The 15,616-nt window shown below is 38.6% G+C and overlaps 1 protein-coding gene across 3 annotated transcripts in view; it reads left to right on the top strand.

The window, feature by feature from the left end:
* CHPT1 (choline phosphotransferase 1) overlaps positions 1-15,616 on the top strand; it is a 34,898-nt gene that overhangs the window by 18,000 nt on the left and 1,282 nt on the right. The window contains exons 4-8 of one of the 3 annotated variants that reach the window (XR_001793389.3): positions 5,103-5,187; positions 8,429-8,560; positions 10,711-10,869; positions 11,276-11,401; positions 14,227-14,430. Coding sequence is in view for 2 of the 3 variants with exons in the window: in XM_008256976.4 (XP_008255198.1) it covers positions 5,103-5,187; positions 8,429-8,560; positions 10,711-10,869; positions 11,276-11,401; positions 14,227-14,337 (613 nt within the window). In the remaining variant the exon portion in view is untranslated. The remainder of the gene's footprint in view (positions 1-5,102; positions 5,188-8,428; positions 8,561-10,710; positions 10,870-11,275; positions 11,402-14,226; positions 14,431-15,616) is intronic. The other 2 variants (XM_008256976.4, XM_017342057.3) reach the window with 2 other exon arrangements.

The raw sequence follows: 15,616 nt of genomic DNA on the forward strand, positions 1-15,616 counted from the left end.
CGGCCCTGTAGATTCCCTGCCAGTAAGAGGTAGGGCTAGGATTAACATCTAGGTCTGTTTGACTCCAAACTCCCTACTGTTATTGAGTGCCACTCAATACCTAGACTCAGCTAATACATCAGATGCCGTGGATGGATGCTCGGAAGGGCACAACACGCTTTCAAAACACAGGCTTGCAGTCCATTGCATTAAAGGGATGCGGTTGCCATGACGCTGCTGATGTAGTCGGCCCGTGGTGTAGGATGGCCTGCTTCAGCTTTCCAGAGTAAGGGGAAGGCAACGTAGGCGGAACTAGCTTAGGGAAACTTCTATGGAAACTATGATTCTTTGGTTCCTTATATACTAGTCCAGAACCCAGGGACCCAAAAGCCTTGCTAGAAATGCAAGGCAGCCACGTAAATTAAGAGTCTGCAGCTCTTTGTAGATACCCTGCAAGAGAAAAGCCGCTGTGCAAAGCCAAACGCGTTTTGATTTGCTGAACTCACTGTGGGAAACTGGAGTAATGATGCTGTGTCCGGGTTAATTGCCACTGTTGCTATTCCTTCATGACTAACACTTCACCTTTTTGGTTCCTGGCTTCTTTGAACATCTTTCTGAAATGAGTCCGTTTGTATTTCCGGCCTGGTGGTACATTTTGCGCTCATTTGCTCCTTATCAGGAACCCAGAACTGGGGATGCAGGGATGAGTCGCCTGTGGAGCGGAATCTGCCCGACAGGCTAGGGAAGATCTTTCTGGGCAGCAGCGAGAGGGGAAAGAACTCAGGACTTTAGGGAAATGGCGATTGGGGCGGAGCCCAGGGAGAGTGAACCCGAGCTCCCGCAGCGTCCCGGGGGCCAGCCATTTACACACTGACTCCGTGCCGCATCGATCCTAAGCAGTACGTTTTTGTTCACCTTGCCAAAGTGAAAATATCTCGGAGGACTGGGGGTAGGTTGATGCTCCTGCTTCCCAGAGCTACGAGAAGCGTCCATGTGTCGGCCCTCAGCCAAGGCCCTGCAGCTGCCTACAGACGGAGCCATGGCCAGTTGTCTGTGAGCTGGGCCAGATTTCTTGAAAGCCTGTCCGTATTTTAGTTTAATTTCTACAGTATTTGAGTGCAGATATATGCAACCAGACCAAACAATCTTGGAATGTACTGTGGAAATTTGTTTTGTGAGTACATTTCTGGTTTAAATCTTATTTATGTGCTTTCGCTCGTAATGAAACACTGAAGAAAAAGCCAGCCAAATGCATTTGTTTATTGGGCTGAAGAACCTGAGGTTTTACTACTATTACTGCCTTTTTTACAGTATTTTTTTCTACCCTTTAAAGCCATTTATATTATGTACTGGTCAGTAGTGATTCTGTCTTAAGTAGAACAGTGAAAAGTCCAGGCTCTGAAATCAGATTTAGTTATCTGATCGGAAATACTAATCTCATTTTCTTCAGTTGCTTCACCTGTAGAATGGGAATCTTCACAATTGTCTAAAAGGTTATTGTGAAGAATGAATGATAGTGTGTGCAGAGGGCTGAGTGCAGAATCTGGCACAACAGTACTCAGTAGTAAAGTTCTATTATTAGGCGATGCTGTTTTTGTTTTAATTCAGTTTCTTTTGTATGCTTACTTTCTCTCAAATGACAGTTAAAAAGTGGTATTTACTAAGGCAGATGTAGATATCTTACTTATCAATTGGTAGGTGTGTAAATAACAGATTCTTTAACAAAATAAGCATACAGAAGAAATGGAGTTAAAATAAATTTGAAGATAGGAAGTCAACATAATTTGTTGAGTGATTTTGTGGAATACCAATGCGAGAGTTAAACAATGAATTTGAATAAATATTTTTCTGATGCTTATTGAGCATCTATTGTCTCCCAGGCCCAGTTCTAAATATAAAAGTAATGAGTACACTAAACAGACAAACTCCCTGCCTCCAGAAGCAGAGTTTGCATTCTGATCTGGGGGCATGCAGTGAGAATGTTTACAGGCTAATCCAGCCAGTGATCAGCACTGTGTGTGAAGGACTTTAGCCCACTTAGAAGCTCCCAGGAAGCCTGTTCATGTTCCACGGGTGCTGGCAGAAGACACAAAGCTCCTGACCAGAGGAAAAGGATGCATTTATCACCCTGGGCAGCAGCACCAGCCAGAGGTTCCCTCCTTCACCCCTGCCAGCAGCCCCCGGAGTCCTGTCCCCACAGCTGGGCCTAGATGAACACCTGGACCTGCAGTGGGTTGTACATGGGAGAGGAGCAGTGAGGACTCTGACAGTTAGAAGCAAGCCTGCTTGTTGTCTCGGGGAGATGTGACCTCATCCTTGAAGGTCGCTCACTGTGAACATGAGCCAGATAAACGGCCCAGGTGAAGAGTATTCAGGCTCTTGATTGCTGGCACATCCTGCAGGAATCTGCTGGGATGCTCAGCTTGTGTAGCAAAGTTGCCTCTCTTAATTCAATGAAGAAAGAGTAAGCAGGGAAGAAAGAGTGATTTTTTTTTTCATTGTTAATTTAAAAGAAAAATCTCTTTGAAAAGAAAGAGAGAGGGAGAGAGAGTAAGAGCTAGAGAGAAAGAGAGTCTTCCATCTGCTGGCTCACTGTCCAGACTACAGCAGCCAGGACAATGAGGAGCCAGGGCTCAGTCTGGATCTCACACGTGAGTAGCAGGGAACCAACTACTTTAGCCATCACCTGCTCGCCCCCAGGATGTACATTAGCACATTGGCTTAGCCTTGGCGGCTGTCGGTATTTGGGGAGTGAACCAGTGGAAGGAAGGTCTCTCTCTCTTTCTGTCTCTCTTCTCTTTTTTTTCCCCCCAGAAAATTTTTATTTAAGGTATACAGACTTCATGCATTTCATAAATACAACTTTAGGAACACAGTGATTCTTCCCACCATACGCACCCTCCCACCCAAACTCCCACCCTCTTCCTCCTCCCTCTCCTATTGCCATTCTTATTTTATACTAAGTTCTATTTTCAGTTAACTTTATACACATAAGTCCTTCTTTCTTTGTCACTCTGCCTTTCAAATAAATACATTTTAATAAAAAACCAGTATGTGATATGAATTTTGCCTATGTGAAACCAGGTTTCTAGCTACATCTCCATATGTGTCATTTAGTTTCACCAGAGAAAGTTTGTTCCAAAATCCCTGCCTGCTTTCTGGCCACTTGTCACACCCTGTGAAAATTATGGATGACAGTGGAGTTCTGTCATTGTTACTGAGAGGAGAGGGTGACACTGGCCGTGAGTCCCAAGTGTAGTAGGAAGAGCGTTGGCTCTGAAGTCGTTCTCTTGTAGCAGTAGTCAGCTTGTTCTAATTCAGGCACTGAAAAGTCGTTTCAGTTTCCCTGTCCAAAAGCAAGAATAGCTTCTAGCTCACACGGTACATAAAGGAAGCTCAGTAGACATTAGTACTGCCCTCTTCATTTCTTCCACAAAGAACCATGTATTATCATAATTACCTTTTTTTTTTAAAGAATTATTTATTTATTTGAAGGCAGAGACAGACAAAGAGAGGGAGAGGTCTTCCATCCACTGGTTCACTCCCCAGATGGCTGCAACGGTTGGAGCTGCGCTGATCTAAAGCCAGGAGCCAGGAGCTTCTTCTGGGTGTCCCACACGGGTGCAGGAGCCAAAGCACGCAGGCCATCCTCCCTCCACTGCTTTCCCAGGCCATAGCAGAGCTGGAAGAGCTGGGACACCAACCGGCACCCGCATGGGATGCTGGCACTGCAGGCAGTGGCCTCAGCACCGGGCTCTCACAGTCACCTTTTACAACCCACTCGATCCCTTCTTCAGGCAGCTGGAAAGCCTTGCCTCTGCCCGCCGCCGACCTTATGAACACTAGATGTCAGTTGTTCATACTTGGACTTTTATGTGTAGGGGAAGGTTCAGTTCACCTCTTTCTTCTCACTGCCCCCAAAATAACTGGTCGAGAAGTCTTCCATTCCAAACCCAATTTTATTTTATCACTTAATCCCGACATTTCTTATATTTACAGAGCAAAATGTATTCTTCTGGGCATGTAAAGGCTCCACGGCATTCGAGTGGAATGTTAAGTTGGTAGACAGATATAAAAATCTGGAGTTGAGGAAAAAAATATGTCATTTGGAGATAGGGATTTAAAGGTCATTCGCTTATATATGGTAATCTTAATTGTGGGTGAACTTGTTCAGAGAATATGAAATTTCAGGTGGAATTCTAGAAGCTACTTAAAATATGGAGGAAGAAGCAGACTAGGATAGAGCAAGAGAAGAGCTCTAGCCAGATAGGAAAACCAGGAGAGAGCATGGAATTAATAAGAATATAGCAAAGCATTTCAGGAAAAAGGGAATGATCAGAATCTTAAAGAATTACACAAGATAATTACCGAAAAAGAGATCTCTTAGATTTAACAAATTGAAAGTCACTAAAAAATTTTAGTAATGGGACCAAAAGCCAGACTGCAGTGGGTCAAACAACAGATGCAAAGAGAGGAGAACATTACAGATGTAACTCAGCTTTCAGTTGGTCTCTTTATGGTGCAAAGGAGAAAGGGTTTTTGACAGCTTCAGGGGAATGTGGACTAGAGAGAGTGTTGGTTGGTAAGTGTTTTTTGAGAGAAAATTAAACATATTTCTGTATTAGAAGAATGTGGGAACAAAAAATTGTAGTGGCTGTCAGTAACTTAATAAGAAAGGCTGGCGGAATTCTCCCTACTTTTTAAGTGAAATCGGCATGAGAGTGTTTAAGAATGTGCCTGATATCACTTGTTCAGTTTTGTGTTATAATTCTTTCCCGATTTCTATGAGGAATGCATATTAGTAAAAGCTTCGAACTTCACAGAAGTGTATATACAGTAGGAAATAAGTCTTCGGCAGTCTCACTGATAACTATTAGAAGTCTGAACCAGGCTATACATCTTTCCCTCTGCATATATTAATATTTACCTGTGTGTGAGAGTATGTCCTGTAGCCTTTTTCACTTCACAGTGTGGTCAGTTGATAATTTAACGATGAAGGTAAAGGTAGAAAGAAGCTTACAGAGATTTTCACATTTTTGGTGTTTAAGTCTATGATCAACTAACCTTCGTCTTCAGGAATTTTGTTACAAACACCTTATCTCTTGTTTGTTCTTCCTCTTTAGAGTGGATGTAACGGAAATTCAGATAGCTTTAGTGATCATCTTTGTGTTGTCTACATTTGGAGGAGCGACAATGTGGGACTATACGGTAAATCTGAATATTTATATTTAAGTACTTTTTAAATGGTTAGGAAAAATATTACAGTCAAGTTTCTTTAGTCCTTGGTATTTAATACTCGTTCTATTTCTTAGCCTTTTTCTTTCATTTTATGCTATTAATATCCTATATACCTTATGCCATTTTCTCCTATACAAGAATACATTACCACATAGAAGTGAATGACTCTTATTCCTCTAAGACAAAACAAAAGCAAAAACAATACACATATTGGAATTACTTTTTCTAGGCCAAAATTATATAATAGATCTTTTGTAAACTATTTTATATATGAAACTTATTCCTCCATATTAGGAAAGAAAAGTGGCTAGTTTGCATTTTATAATTGTCTCAGGGTGAAGATTCTCATATTAAGGAGTAGCTCTCTTCTGCTTTGGTAGTTTTTGACCTCAGTGTTTTGATGAAAGTTGGATCTTAGGAGGCTACTCTCTTGAATTCAGGCTTTGAATAGGAAGAACATTTGTGAAGAATCAAATAATTCTGTCACCACGAAGTCCACAACACTGGCTGACAGACAACTTTGTGCTAAGTGTTAAGAAGATAATAGCCAATATAATTACCGTTCTTTCAACACTTATATATATATATATATATATTTTTTTTTTTTTTTGACAGGCAAAGTGGACAGTGAGAGAGAGAGACAGAGAGAAAGGTCTTCCTTTGCCGTTGGTTCACCCTCCAATGGCCGGTGCGGCCCGCACGCTGTGGCCGGCGCACCGCGCTGATCCGATGGCAGGAGCCAGGTACTTCTCCTGGTCTCCCATGGGGTGCAGGGCCCAAGCACTTGGGCCATCCTCCACTGCACTCCCTGGCCACAGCAGAGAGCTGGCCTGGAAGAGGGGCAACCGGGACAGAATCCGGCACCCTGGCCGGGACTAGAACCCAGTGTGCCGGCGCTGCAAGGCAGAGGATTAGCCTAGTGAGCCGCGGTGCTGGCCTCAACACTTATTTTCCTAAACATTTTGCCATCAGTTTCATCTTCCTGTCAGAACAATTCTATGCAATAGAGACTATCATTTTCCTGTTTTGTAAACAAGTCTTAGAGTGATTAAGTGCAGGAGCTAGGGATTAAACAGACTGATTTCAGACTCTATGCATGTAATCACAAAGCTATACACCTCCAGTGAGAATAGTACGGGATACACAGCTAAACATACTCGAACTGTATGATCAGCAGTCCCACTCCTTGGTATTTACTCAGATGAACTGAATGTTTTTGTCCACATGAAAACTTGCACACAAATTTTTATAGCACCTTTATTCTTAGTTGTCAAAACTGGGAAGCAACCGACATGCACATCACTAGGTAAATGGCCAGACTGTGGTACATCTAGACAGTGGACTACCAATCAGAATTTAAAATAAAGTAGACTAGGAAGCCATGAATAGAAGCGGAGGAACTTTCAGTGCTTACTAAGAGCAAGAAGACAGTCTGGGAAGACTGCATGCTGTATGCCTCTCGTGTATAACTGCCTCACAGTCTACAAAAGGCAAGACTATGGAGACAGTAAAAAGGTCAGTGATTGCCAGGAGCTGGGAGAGGGAGAGAGGAATAGATAGAGCACAGAGAATGTTTAGGGCTATGGATTTCTTTTTTGGATACGTGTCATTATATATTGATCTTAACACACAGAATGTAGGACACTGAGAGGTGGAACCCTCCTATAAACTGTGAACTTAGCTTGATAGCGATGCATCAGTATAGGCTCATCAGTTGTAACAAATGTACCACTCTGGTGGGGGATGATGATAGTGGGCAAGGCTGGGGGGAGGAAGAAGGAAATATGTGGGAACTCTGCTTTCTGCTCAGCTTTGCTGTGAACATAAAACTGCCCTTAAAAAATAAAGTTTATTAAAAGCATAGTATAAGATTTCCTTGGCATTTAATATCAGAATTGCCAATTACCAGTAGGCTCAGAAATAGATTTGGAGCATATTCCTAAGTAGTGATGCATTAGGCGAGACATGCATAACCCTTCTTGTCATGTAACAACATAGCAAAATTAAGAATATATTACCATAGGTCCATACAATATACCAGAGAGATTCTACGTGTCTTCTATGGTAGCTGTTTTGCTAGTTCCCCTAAGATGCTAAATGTGGACCCAGAAGCAGTTGGGCAATACCAATGATGAAGTCAGGTGTGGTTGTCTTACATTTGGAATTGAATCTTCAAATTGTAAAGTTCAGTGTTTTGGCAGTATCATAGGAAGGAAGCACACTTGCTTATTTCACCAAAAAAAAAAAAACACAGCAATTTATTTTTTATGTAAGTTTCTAAATTCAGTTGTTAACCTGTAGTTTCCACAAATTGCAATACAATATTTCAAAGTCTATTTTCAAAACACAGTAGCCTGTAGCTTCTGGCAATTCATTGTTACTGTTTTTTAAATCCTTTGCTGCCTGTGGAAGTTTTCTTGAACAGCTATTGACCAACAGGTAAATATGTTGCTAGAGATTTAATCCTGGATATTAACCACACAACGTTTTTGCATGCCCACACATCATGATATTTGTCACATTTATGATGCAGATCATGGCGCCTGCCTCTCCTGGGATGCTGCCTCTGAAAGGCTACTGAATTCAAATGGACTATCCTTTTTCATGTTTAAGTCGGAGGAAAGCTTGTGAGATTAAATATTTAATAATGATTATATCAACAGATGGACATGACTTTGTGGATTCATTTTTCACTTAATAAATAAAGCAATTAAAAAAAAATTCCGGTTTGGCTACATTCCAGAAGTTAAGATTTGTTTACAAGAAAAAGGATAGCTTTTTTTTTTTTTTTTTAAGATTGATTAATTTATTTAAAAGTCAGATTTGCAGAGAGAGGGAGAAATAGATCTTCTATCCGCTGGTTCACTCCACAAATGACTGCAATGGCCAGGGCTGGCCAGGCTGAAGCCAGGAGCCGGGAGCTTCCTCCAGGTCTCCCATGTGGGTGCAGAGGCCCAAGAACCTGGGCTATCTTCCACTGCCTTCCTAGGTGCATTATTAGGCAACTGGATTGGAACTGGAGTGGCCAGGACTTGAACCAGTGTCCATATGGGATGCCAGCACTGCAGATGGCAGCTTAACCCACTGCACCACAGTGCTGGCCCTCAAGGATAGCTTATTGTATAGGGCCATATAATAGTGTTTCTGTATTATTTAATAGGGGAAAAATGCTGTTTTCTTAATGATTTGTTTCTTTCCTCTACCCCTAAAGATACCCATTCTAGAAATAAAACTGAAGATCCTTCCAGCTCTTGGAGTAGTAGGTGGAGCAATATTTTCCTGTTCAAATTACTTCCATGTTATCCTCCATGGTGGTGTTGGCAAGAATGGATCCACAATAGCAGTAAGGAATTGATTTCATCATCATTAATTTTTATGATACATTTTATCATCAGTTATAAAAATATACTTAAAATATGCCAAAGTTAAAGACTGAGAAAGGAAAGTAAATAAAGAATTCGTTTTAGGCACATAGTACAAAAGTCATTTTAAAAAGTTTAGACTGATAACAAATCATTTTTCCTCTTTCTACAGGCTTGCTCAGCGTAGACTTTTCTGGCATTTCATTTAATCATCCACTGTTTCATTACTGTACATAAGTAAGAGTTGCCATTTGTTCTCTTGCATCTCTCTCCTTGAAGTAATAGGGGAGAGGAGGAAAAGTAGGGAATGATTCCTGACTAGATGGCAGGAAAGCTGCCAAGGTCAGTGGTATCACCTTTGGGGCAATAAATTACTCGTAACATAAATTTTGCTGGGATTTCACTGACATATACTTAAAAGAACTATTCTAATATTTTTAAAGGTAAAAAATTTCACCTTCATTCTTGAATGTGGATATACTTTGTATTTGTGTTCCTTATAACTTAATCATGCTGTATTACTCTTATATTTATTCATATTTGTTTTTAAAAACTTCTTTAAGAAAGTAGAATTCCTACCAGTTCTTAAATGCGTAGCAGTCATGTTTCTTTTAAAAGCTTATTGTCCTCCTCTAGGCAGCTGAAGTTATGAAGATAAGTACTTATCCCCATGATGCAAAACATGAGAATGCCTTTTGTTAAGGATTTCTTTAAACCATAACACAGTCTCTTTAAATGTCTTTGGTTCCACAGTTCAACATTTCTATTTTTTATGGCTCAACTTGATTTTAGAAAACAGTCAAAATCATTTGGAGCCTGGTCGAATAAATACGAGGAGTAATAAGTGTGAGATACACCATTTTTATTTAAAAAGTTTCATTTGTTAAATGAAATTGTTCCTAAGACAATTTCAAAGCAGTCTCCATAATTCATAAATTATCCACCTTTGTGAATAAATTACATATGTATTTAATTTGAAAGAAAAATATAAAATTCATTTAGATATGTAAGTTCTGGTATATTTGGGAAAAAATGTCATTTCTTGAGATCTTTTGTCAGTTAATCTCTGTATCATATTTTGTGTATTAGGTGCTTAGGAATACATGTTGCTTGACCATGTATGATAAAATAGAGCAGTAGCTGAAATGTAATTTCCACTAAAGAAAATAAGCTTTAGCTTATCAATGTATACTTTAGAGAAAATTTACCAAGAAATAATTATTAAATGTTTAAAGGAAAACAGAAGAAATTGAACACAAGCTGGAAAGTGGTTAATTTCAGACTCCTAAACTGGCGTTTTATTCAGCTTTTTTAGCAGCATCTTTGTGTGTGAATGAAATCTAAGAACTATAATATATAAAAGGTTAAATAATATTTGTGTAAACCTTTATAATTTATTACCATATAATAGTGTTTTATTATAATTTTGTAATTTTATAGTAAATTCTAACCTAAAACATGCAAATTTTTTTGAGAGGCAAAGAAAAACAGAGGGCTTCCATCTGCCAGTTCACTCTCCAAATGCCTGCAACAGCTGGGTCTAGGCCAGGACCAGAGCCAGGGTCTGAGAATGCAATCAGATGTCCCATGTAGGTGGCGGGAGCCCAGCCAGGTGAACCCTCACAGCTGCGTCTCAGGGTCTGCATTGGCAGGAAGCTGGAGTCAGGGCTGAAGCTAGGAATAAAACCCAGGCACTCTGATGTGGGACATGGGTGTCTTTACTGCTAGGCTGAATGATGGCTTGCAAAATGGAAATATGATACTCCAGAGTAAGACTGTGCTAAAGAACACATTTAAATTGGTGTTTATAGATTTAGTAAGTCTTAATACATAATGTGTTTGAATATTTTATTTAGGATGGGCAGTGCTGAAAGAATCCTGATTCACATAAATAAACATGTAATGACTAGATCATAAAGTTTTACAACTAAAGGGAAATGTTGCTATAGAGAGAAACCACAGGAGAATTAAACTCCTCCTAATCATTGATTAAAATGTTTTATAGAATTGTGACAGGATAAGCTTTATTTCATTATATCTAAATCTTTGCACAAAAAAGATGCTCAGAAAGTTTGCATTGTAATAAATGCAGTATTAAAATGTGACGCTGTTTTTCTGCTTTATTCCTTAGGGCACAAGTGTCTTGTCACCTGGGCTCCACATAGGATTAATTATTATCCTGGCAATAATGATCTATAAAAAGTCAGCAACTAATGTGTTTGAAAAGCATCCTTGTCTTTATACCCTAATGTTTGGATGTGTCTTTGCTAAAGTCTCACAAAAATTAGTGGTAAGAAATTCTTCTGTGATTCTTCTGTAAATACTGTATTCAGTCTTCAGATGACAAAGATGGATGCTAATACAGGTTTTCTTCCATGGAGTCAGCATCACAATAAATGGCCATGTGCCCCAAGCCAAATTGATTTGTTACATCTAGTTCTTATTTTTCATGCTTAATCATATTAAGAATGTTTATCATGTTTAACTATCAATTAGAATTTTCTGCTGTCAAGGAATTTGAATACTGAAAATTTTAATTAGCTACCTAGTTATGAATTTGAGGTGTACGTAAGTTTTCCCTTATCAAATATATTAAATGGTCTCTGCCTTTAGTAGTGAATTAGTATAATGCTGTTTGAAAATAAAAGCAAAAACATTTAAAATTTAGTAGTGAAATTATTTTACTTCTTTTATAGATAGCTCACATGACCAAAAGTGAACTCTATCTTCAAGATACCATCTTTGCTGGGCCAGGTCTTTTGTTTTTAGACCAGTACTTTAATAATTTTGTAGATGAATATGTCATCCTATGGATAGCAATGGTAAGTAGTTTCTTGCTTTCTATTTAACCGATGTCAGATCAGGCTGTGTTTAACAAGCATTTCAGTGAGGTATCAGTAGCTTCAGTATCTATTACAGTAAATGTTTCTGAATATTTAAGATTATTTCTCCTAAGCATGATTCTTTTATATTACATGTAGAAGTGGCTGAGGTACCCCGAGGTCTGGCTTCTAGTAACGGATCCTTAGAAATACAATTGTATACCTAAAGATAACTATTCTGCCTTCCCCACCCCGCCACTGCCCCAAACTAATACAATCAAAAACCATTTCACCCTGCCCAAGGGACTTTCTGAGCTAATCAATATTTTTAGAATTAGTCACTGCTTTTAGTAGGTAGGTTGCAAGCAAATTAGATGGGATTAGTGCTAGCAAAGGTAAGCACTTATTGCGTCAAGAACTGACAGCTAATGTTAAGGAAACAAAACAGAATAGGTATAGTGGACATGACTAAGTACTTAATTCTGAGACCATTTTATACTAGAAGCAAGCAACCTTGTACATCTGTAAAGGCTATTAGTGCATAATTTGTATTAATAATGACTTAGTCCTCAGCAAAGGTTAATAAATTCTCATTATGTATTGCATATGAAAGAGATGTAAATAATACCTATATATTCAAAATGATTACAAAATTCAGAATATGGTGCTTATGAGAGACACTTTAGCCATTTGAGGAGAGATTTGTTGGTAACATTTCATCCACAAGACTGGATAAGTGGAAAATTATTAATTTCTTAAAAAAATAGTATTGAGGTGTATCTTTATGGCTGATCTTCAACTAATGGTGGTTTGGAACAGCTTTGCTATATTTTACCCCATCTCTGGACTTTGCCAGCCATCACCAAATCGTTATATAATCATACTGAGGTGCTTTTAAAGAAAAATGCTGCAATGAATCTTTTGATAGTTCAAATTATCTCACCCTATGTTACATTTAGATATTTTAAAAATTCTCTATTCTGTTCATGAATCACTGAGTTGCATCTAATGATCTTTCACTAGGCTGTACAATATTATACTTTTTCTAGGGTAATAATATTCACAGCCCATTCAGAAGTCTTCTACTCTTACTATGGTGATGAGACATAATTCTTAGTCCTTCAAGGTGGACAATGAAATTTTTCAGGCAATATTCTAAAAAGTGCTTGAATATCAGAATTTCCTTTAATTTTCTATCCACTATAAATGTTTTTAGGGTTTATAAACAATCAAGATTAAGAAATGAAAGTGATTATTAAATATATCTGAAAATTCAATCTACGAGTTTTCTTGTTTCTTTTTTGTTTAGTGAATTTGATTACATATTACTGAATGGAATTATTTAACATAATTAAAATATCAGGTGTTAAAAGCTCAAACATCAATTTTTTAATGAGTAATTGTCTTGGTTTATACCAGTGATGGTGAACTGAAGAGTCCAATTAAGTTTTTATTTTCATTTATTCATTTCATTTCATTTGAGAGGTAGAGAGGGAGGGAGAGGAAGAGAGAAGAGGTGTTTCATCAGCTGGTCCTTTCCCCAAATGCCTGCAACAGTCAGGGCTGAGACAGTTGGGAATCAAGGGCCCAGAACTCCATCTGGGCCTCCCCTCTGGGTGGCAGGAATCCAACTACTTGATATTGTCTGCTGCCTCCCAGGGTGTGCATTAGCAGGAAGCTAGATTGGAAGAACAGTAGCCAGAACTCAATATGGGATGTGGGCATCCCAAGGAGCAGATTCGCCACTGCACCAGAAACCCATATACAGTGTTTTGTAAAACACTGTATCAATTTTATAACCATTTAAAAAGACACACACGGCTGGCGCTACGGCTCACTAGGCTAATCCTCCGCCTTGCGGTGCCAGCACACCGGGTTCTAGTCCAGATCAGGGCGCCGGATTCTGTCCCAGTTGCCACTCTTCCAGGCCAGCTCTCTGCTGTGGCCAGGGAGTGCAGTGGAGGATGGCCCAAGTGCTTGGGTCCTGCACCCCATGGGAGACCAGGAGAAGTACCTGGCTCCTGCCATCGGATCAGCGCGGTGCGCCGGCCACGGCGGCCATTGGAGGGTGAACCAACGGCAAAGGAAGACCTTTCTCTCTGTCTCTCTCTCTCACTGTCCACTCTGCCTGTCAAAAAAAAAAAGACACACACACACACCAACGTGGGCCAAACTATATATATATACTAAATGGAATCTCTAGGAAAAAGCTTCCTGCTTCAAAGAGAAAAGGACTTGATAGAGCTTTCTAAGTAAAATGAGGGATTTCTCCCTCATGAGTGAGAATTTCCTCTTGAAGGGCATAGCTGTGAGGCTCCTTTTCCACCTTGCTTGTCTGAAGGGAAGCATCTGACTGTTCTCTGGGCAGTCTAGAGACCTTCCTGCTTTATTCCGTATAGAACACAATCTGGTACATGCTTCAGCTGTCATGTATTTTCCAGACTTACCTTTTTTAACCTCAAAGGACTAAGAAATACATACGATAGAATGGATTCATTATAAGGTCATGGCTGATAGCCCCTTGAAAGAGAAAATTAGTGGCTTCATTGCATAGCACAAAGTTGAGAAAGTAGAGGTAGAAGATGGATTTGGTGACCTTTGTAGTCTAGTCCTTTTAACTTCTATATGCCTGTTCCTACAACTGTGAAATACCCTGCATATTCCAGACGACTCTAGTGAGGTATGAATATGAAACATGAAAGTACTTTAAATTTAGTATTTTCAACTGAGAATGTTTAAGATTTGTAGGGAAACAGAAAAGTAGCTCCAGCTTCAGAAAAGATAGACCATAATCCATTTTATATTTTCTTTTTTTGCTTCTAAAGGTCATTTCTTCATTTGATATGATGATATACTTTAGTGCTTTGTGCCTGCAAATTTCAAGACACCTTCATCTAAATATCTTCAAGACTTCATGTCATCAAGCACCTGAACAGGTTTACAAGCATATTGACTGACTAATAGTCCAAGGAAAAGAGGAGAAGCAGTTAGGGGAACCTATGAGTGAAGGAAATCTCCCTATGCAGGAGGCTAGTATATGATCAAATAAGGATATATTTGAATATAAAATGTATATCCTGCAGTCCATTATGTCTATTTCTGTTGTGAAGCCCTTATTATATAGCAACGTTCTGATCACAGGTACTGTTAGAGTAATAAAGCAAAACCAAAAGAAGAAATTTCAATCCTAGGAATAAGAAACTAAATCCTGATATCAGTGTCTTTAGAACCTGTGAGAAATACTTATTTGATACTTGAGGTTTTTATTGCCAAAGGATTATATAAAAATTCAGAACTTAACCATCTTGAGGCTGATAGTTCCTTTGATTATTAAAGGTTCAAAGTGAGCTTATAATACCGCCTCAGAACATGACTTAATTGAGTCAAGTGACACTATTAAGAAATACACATATTTTTAATATTAGCCCCTTTCAAAAGAAGTATGTTAACTACTATGGTATATAAGGAAATACTTGCTTTAGTATATAAATTAGAATTTAAAAGGCCTATAGGATTTTTAAATAATTTGTATTTATAAAAGACATTTGTCATACCAGTCCAGAAAAACATAAAATCTTCACATTGAGAGTACTTTGGTTCTTGATATTCTGAGTTCAAATTTCACTGTCACAAAGAAATTGACAATGTTCCCTTTTATGAAAAATAAAACAATATCTAAAATAGTTGACATATAAGAATTAATAACTTGTGAAAACACTGAAAAAATATCTTCCCTTGAGAAATTTGCCAGTTACTTTAAGTATATATATTGACTTGTTTGAGGTGGTAAGAGGATACAATGTTATTTTAATAAGTATATAAGGTACTGATTTTTATCTTTCCATTCATATTTAGATTGGTCATTATGAATACTGTAACAGAGATCTCTGGTGATCCAAATTTTCAAACTGCCATATGACCCTATTTCTAATTTTATACAACACATCTGTAGACCACATGCCATATGATAACCAGGGAAATAAGAGTAATGTTATTATATCTGTCTTAAGCAAAAGAAAAAGCAGAAAAACTTATATGAAGTAAGCACACAAAAAAACACTTTGGGGTACTCATTTTGCCTCTGTTACTATTGGTAAAAGCTCTTAAACCTTAGAAGTTAACACAGAATTTTCCAATATTTACATTGGCAGAAAAGGAAAATCTTTTACAAAGCTTAGAAATTTAGGAAGTAAAGTGCCCTTGTAATGTCAAATA

The sequence above is a fragment of the Oryctolagus cuniculus genome, chromosome 11, assembly GCF_964237555.1.
Source record: "Oryctolagus cuniculus chromosome 11, mOryCun1.1, whole genome shotgun sequence".
Taxonomy (NCBI): Eukaryota; Metazoa; Chordata; class Mammalia; order Lagomorpha; family Leporidae; genus Oryctolagus; species Oryctolagus cuniculus.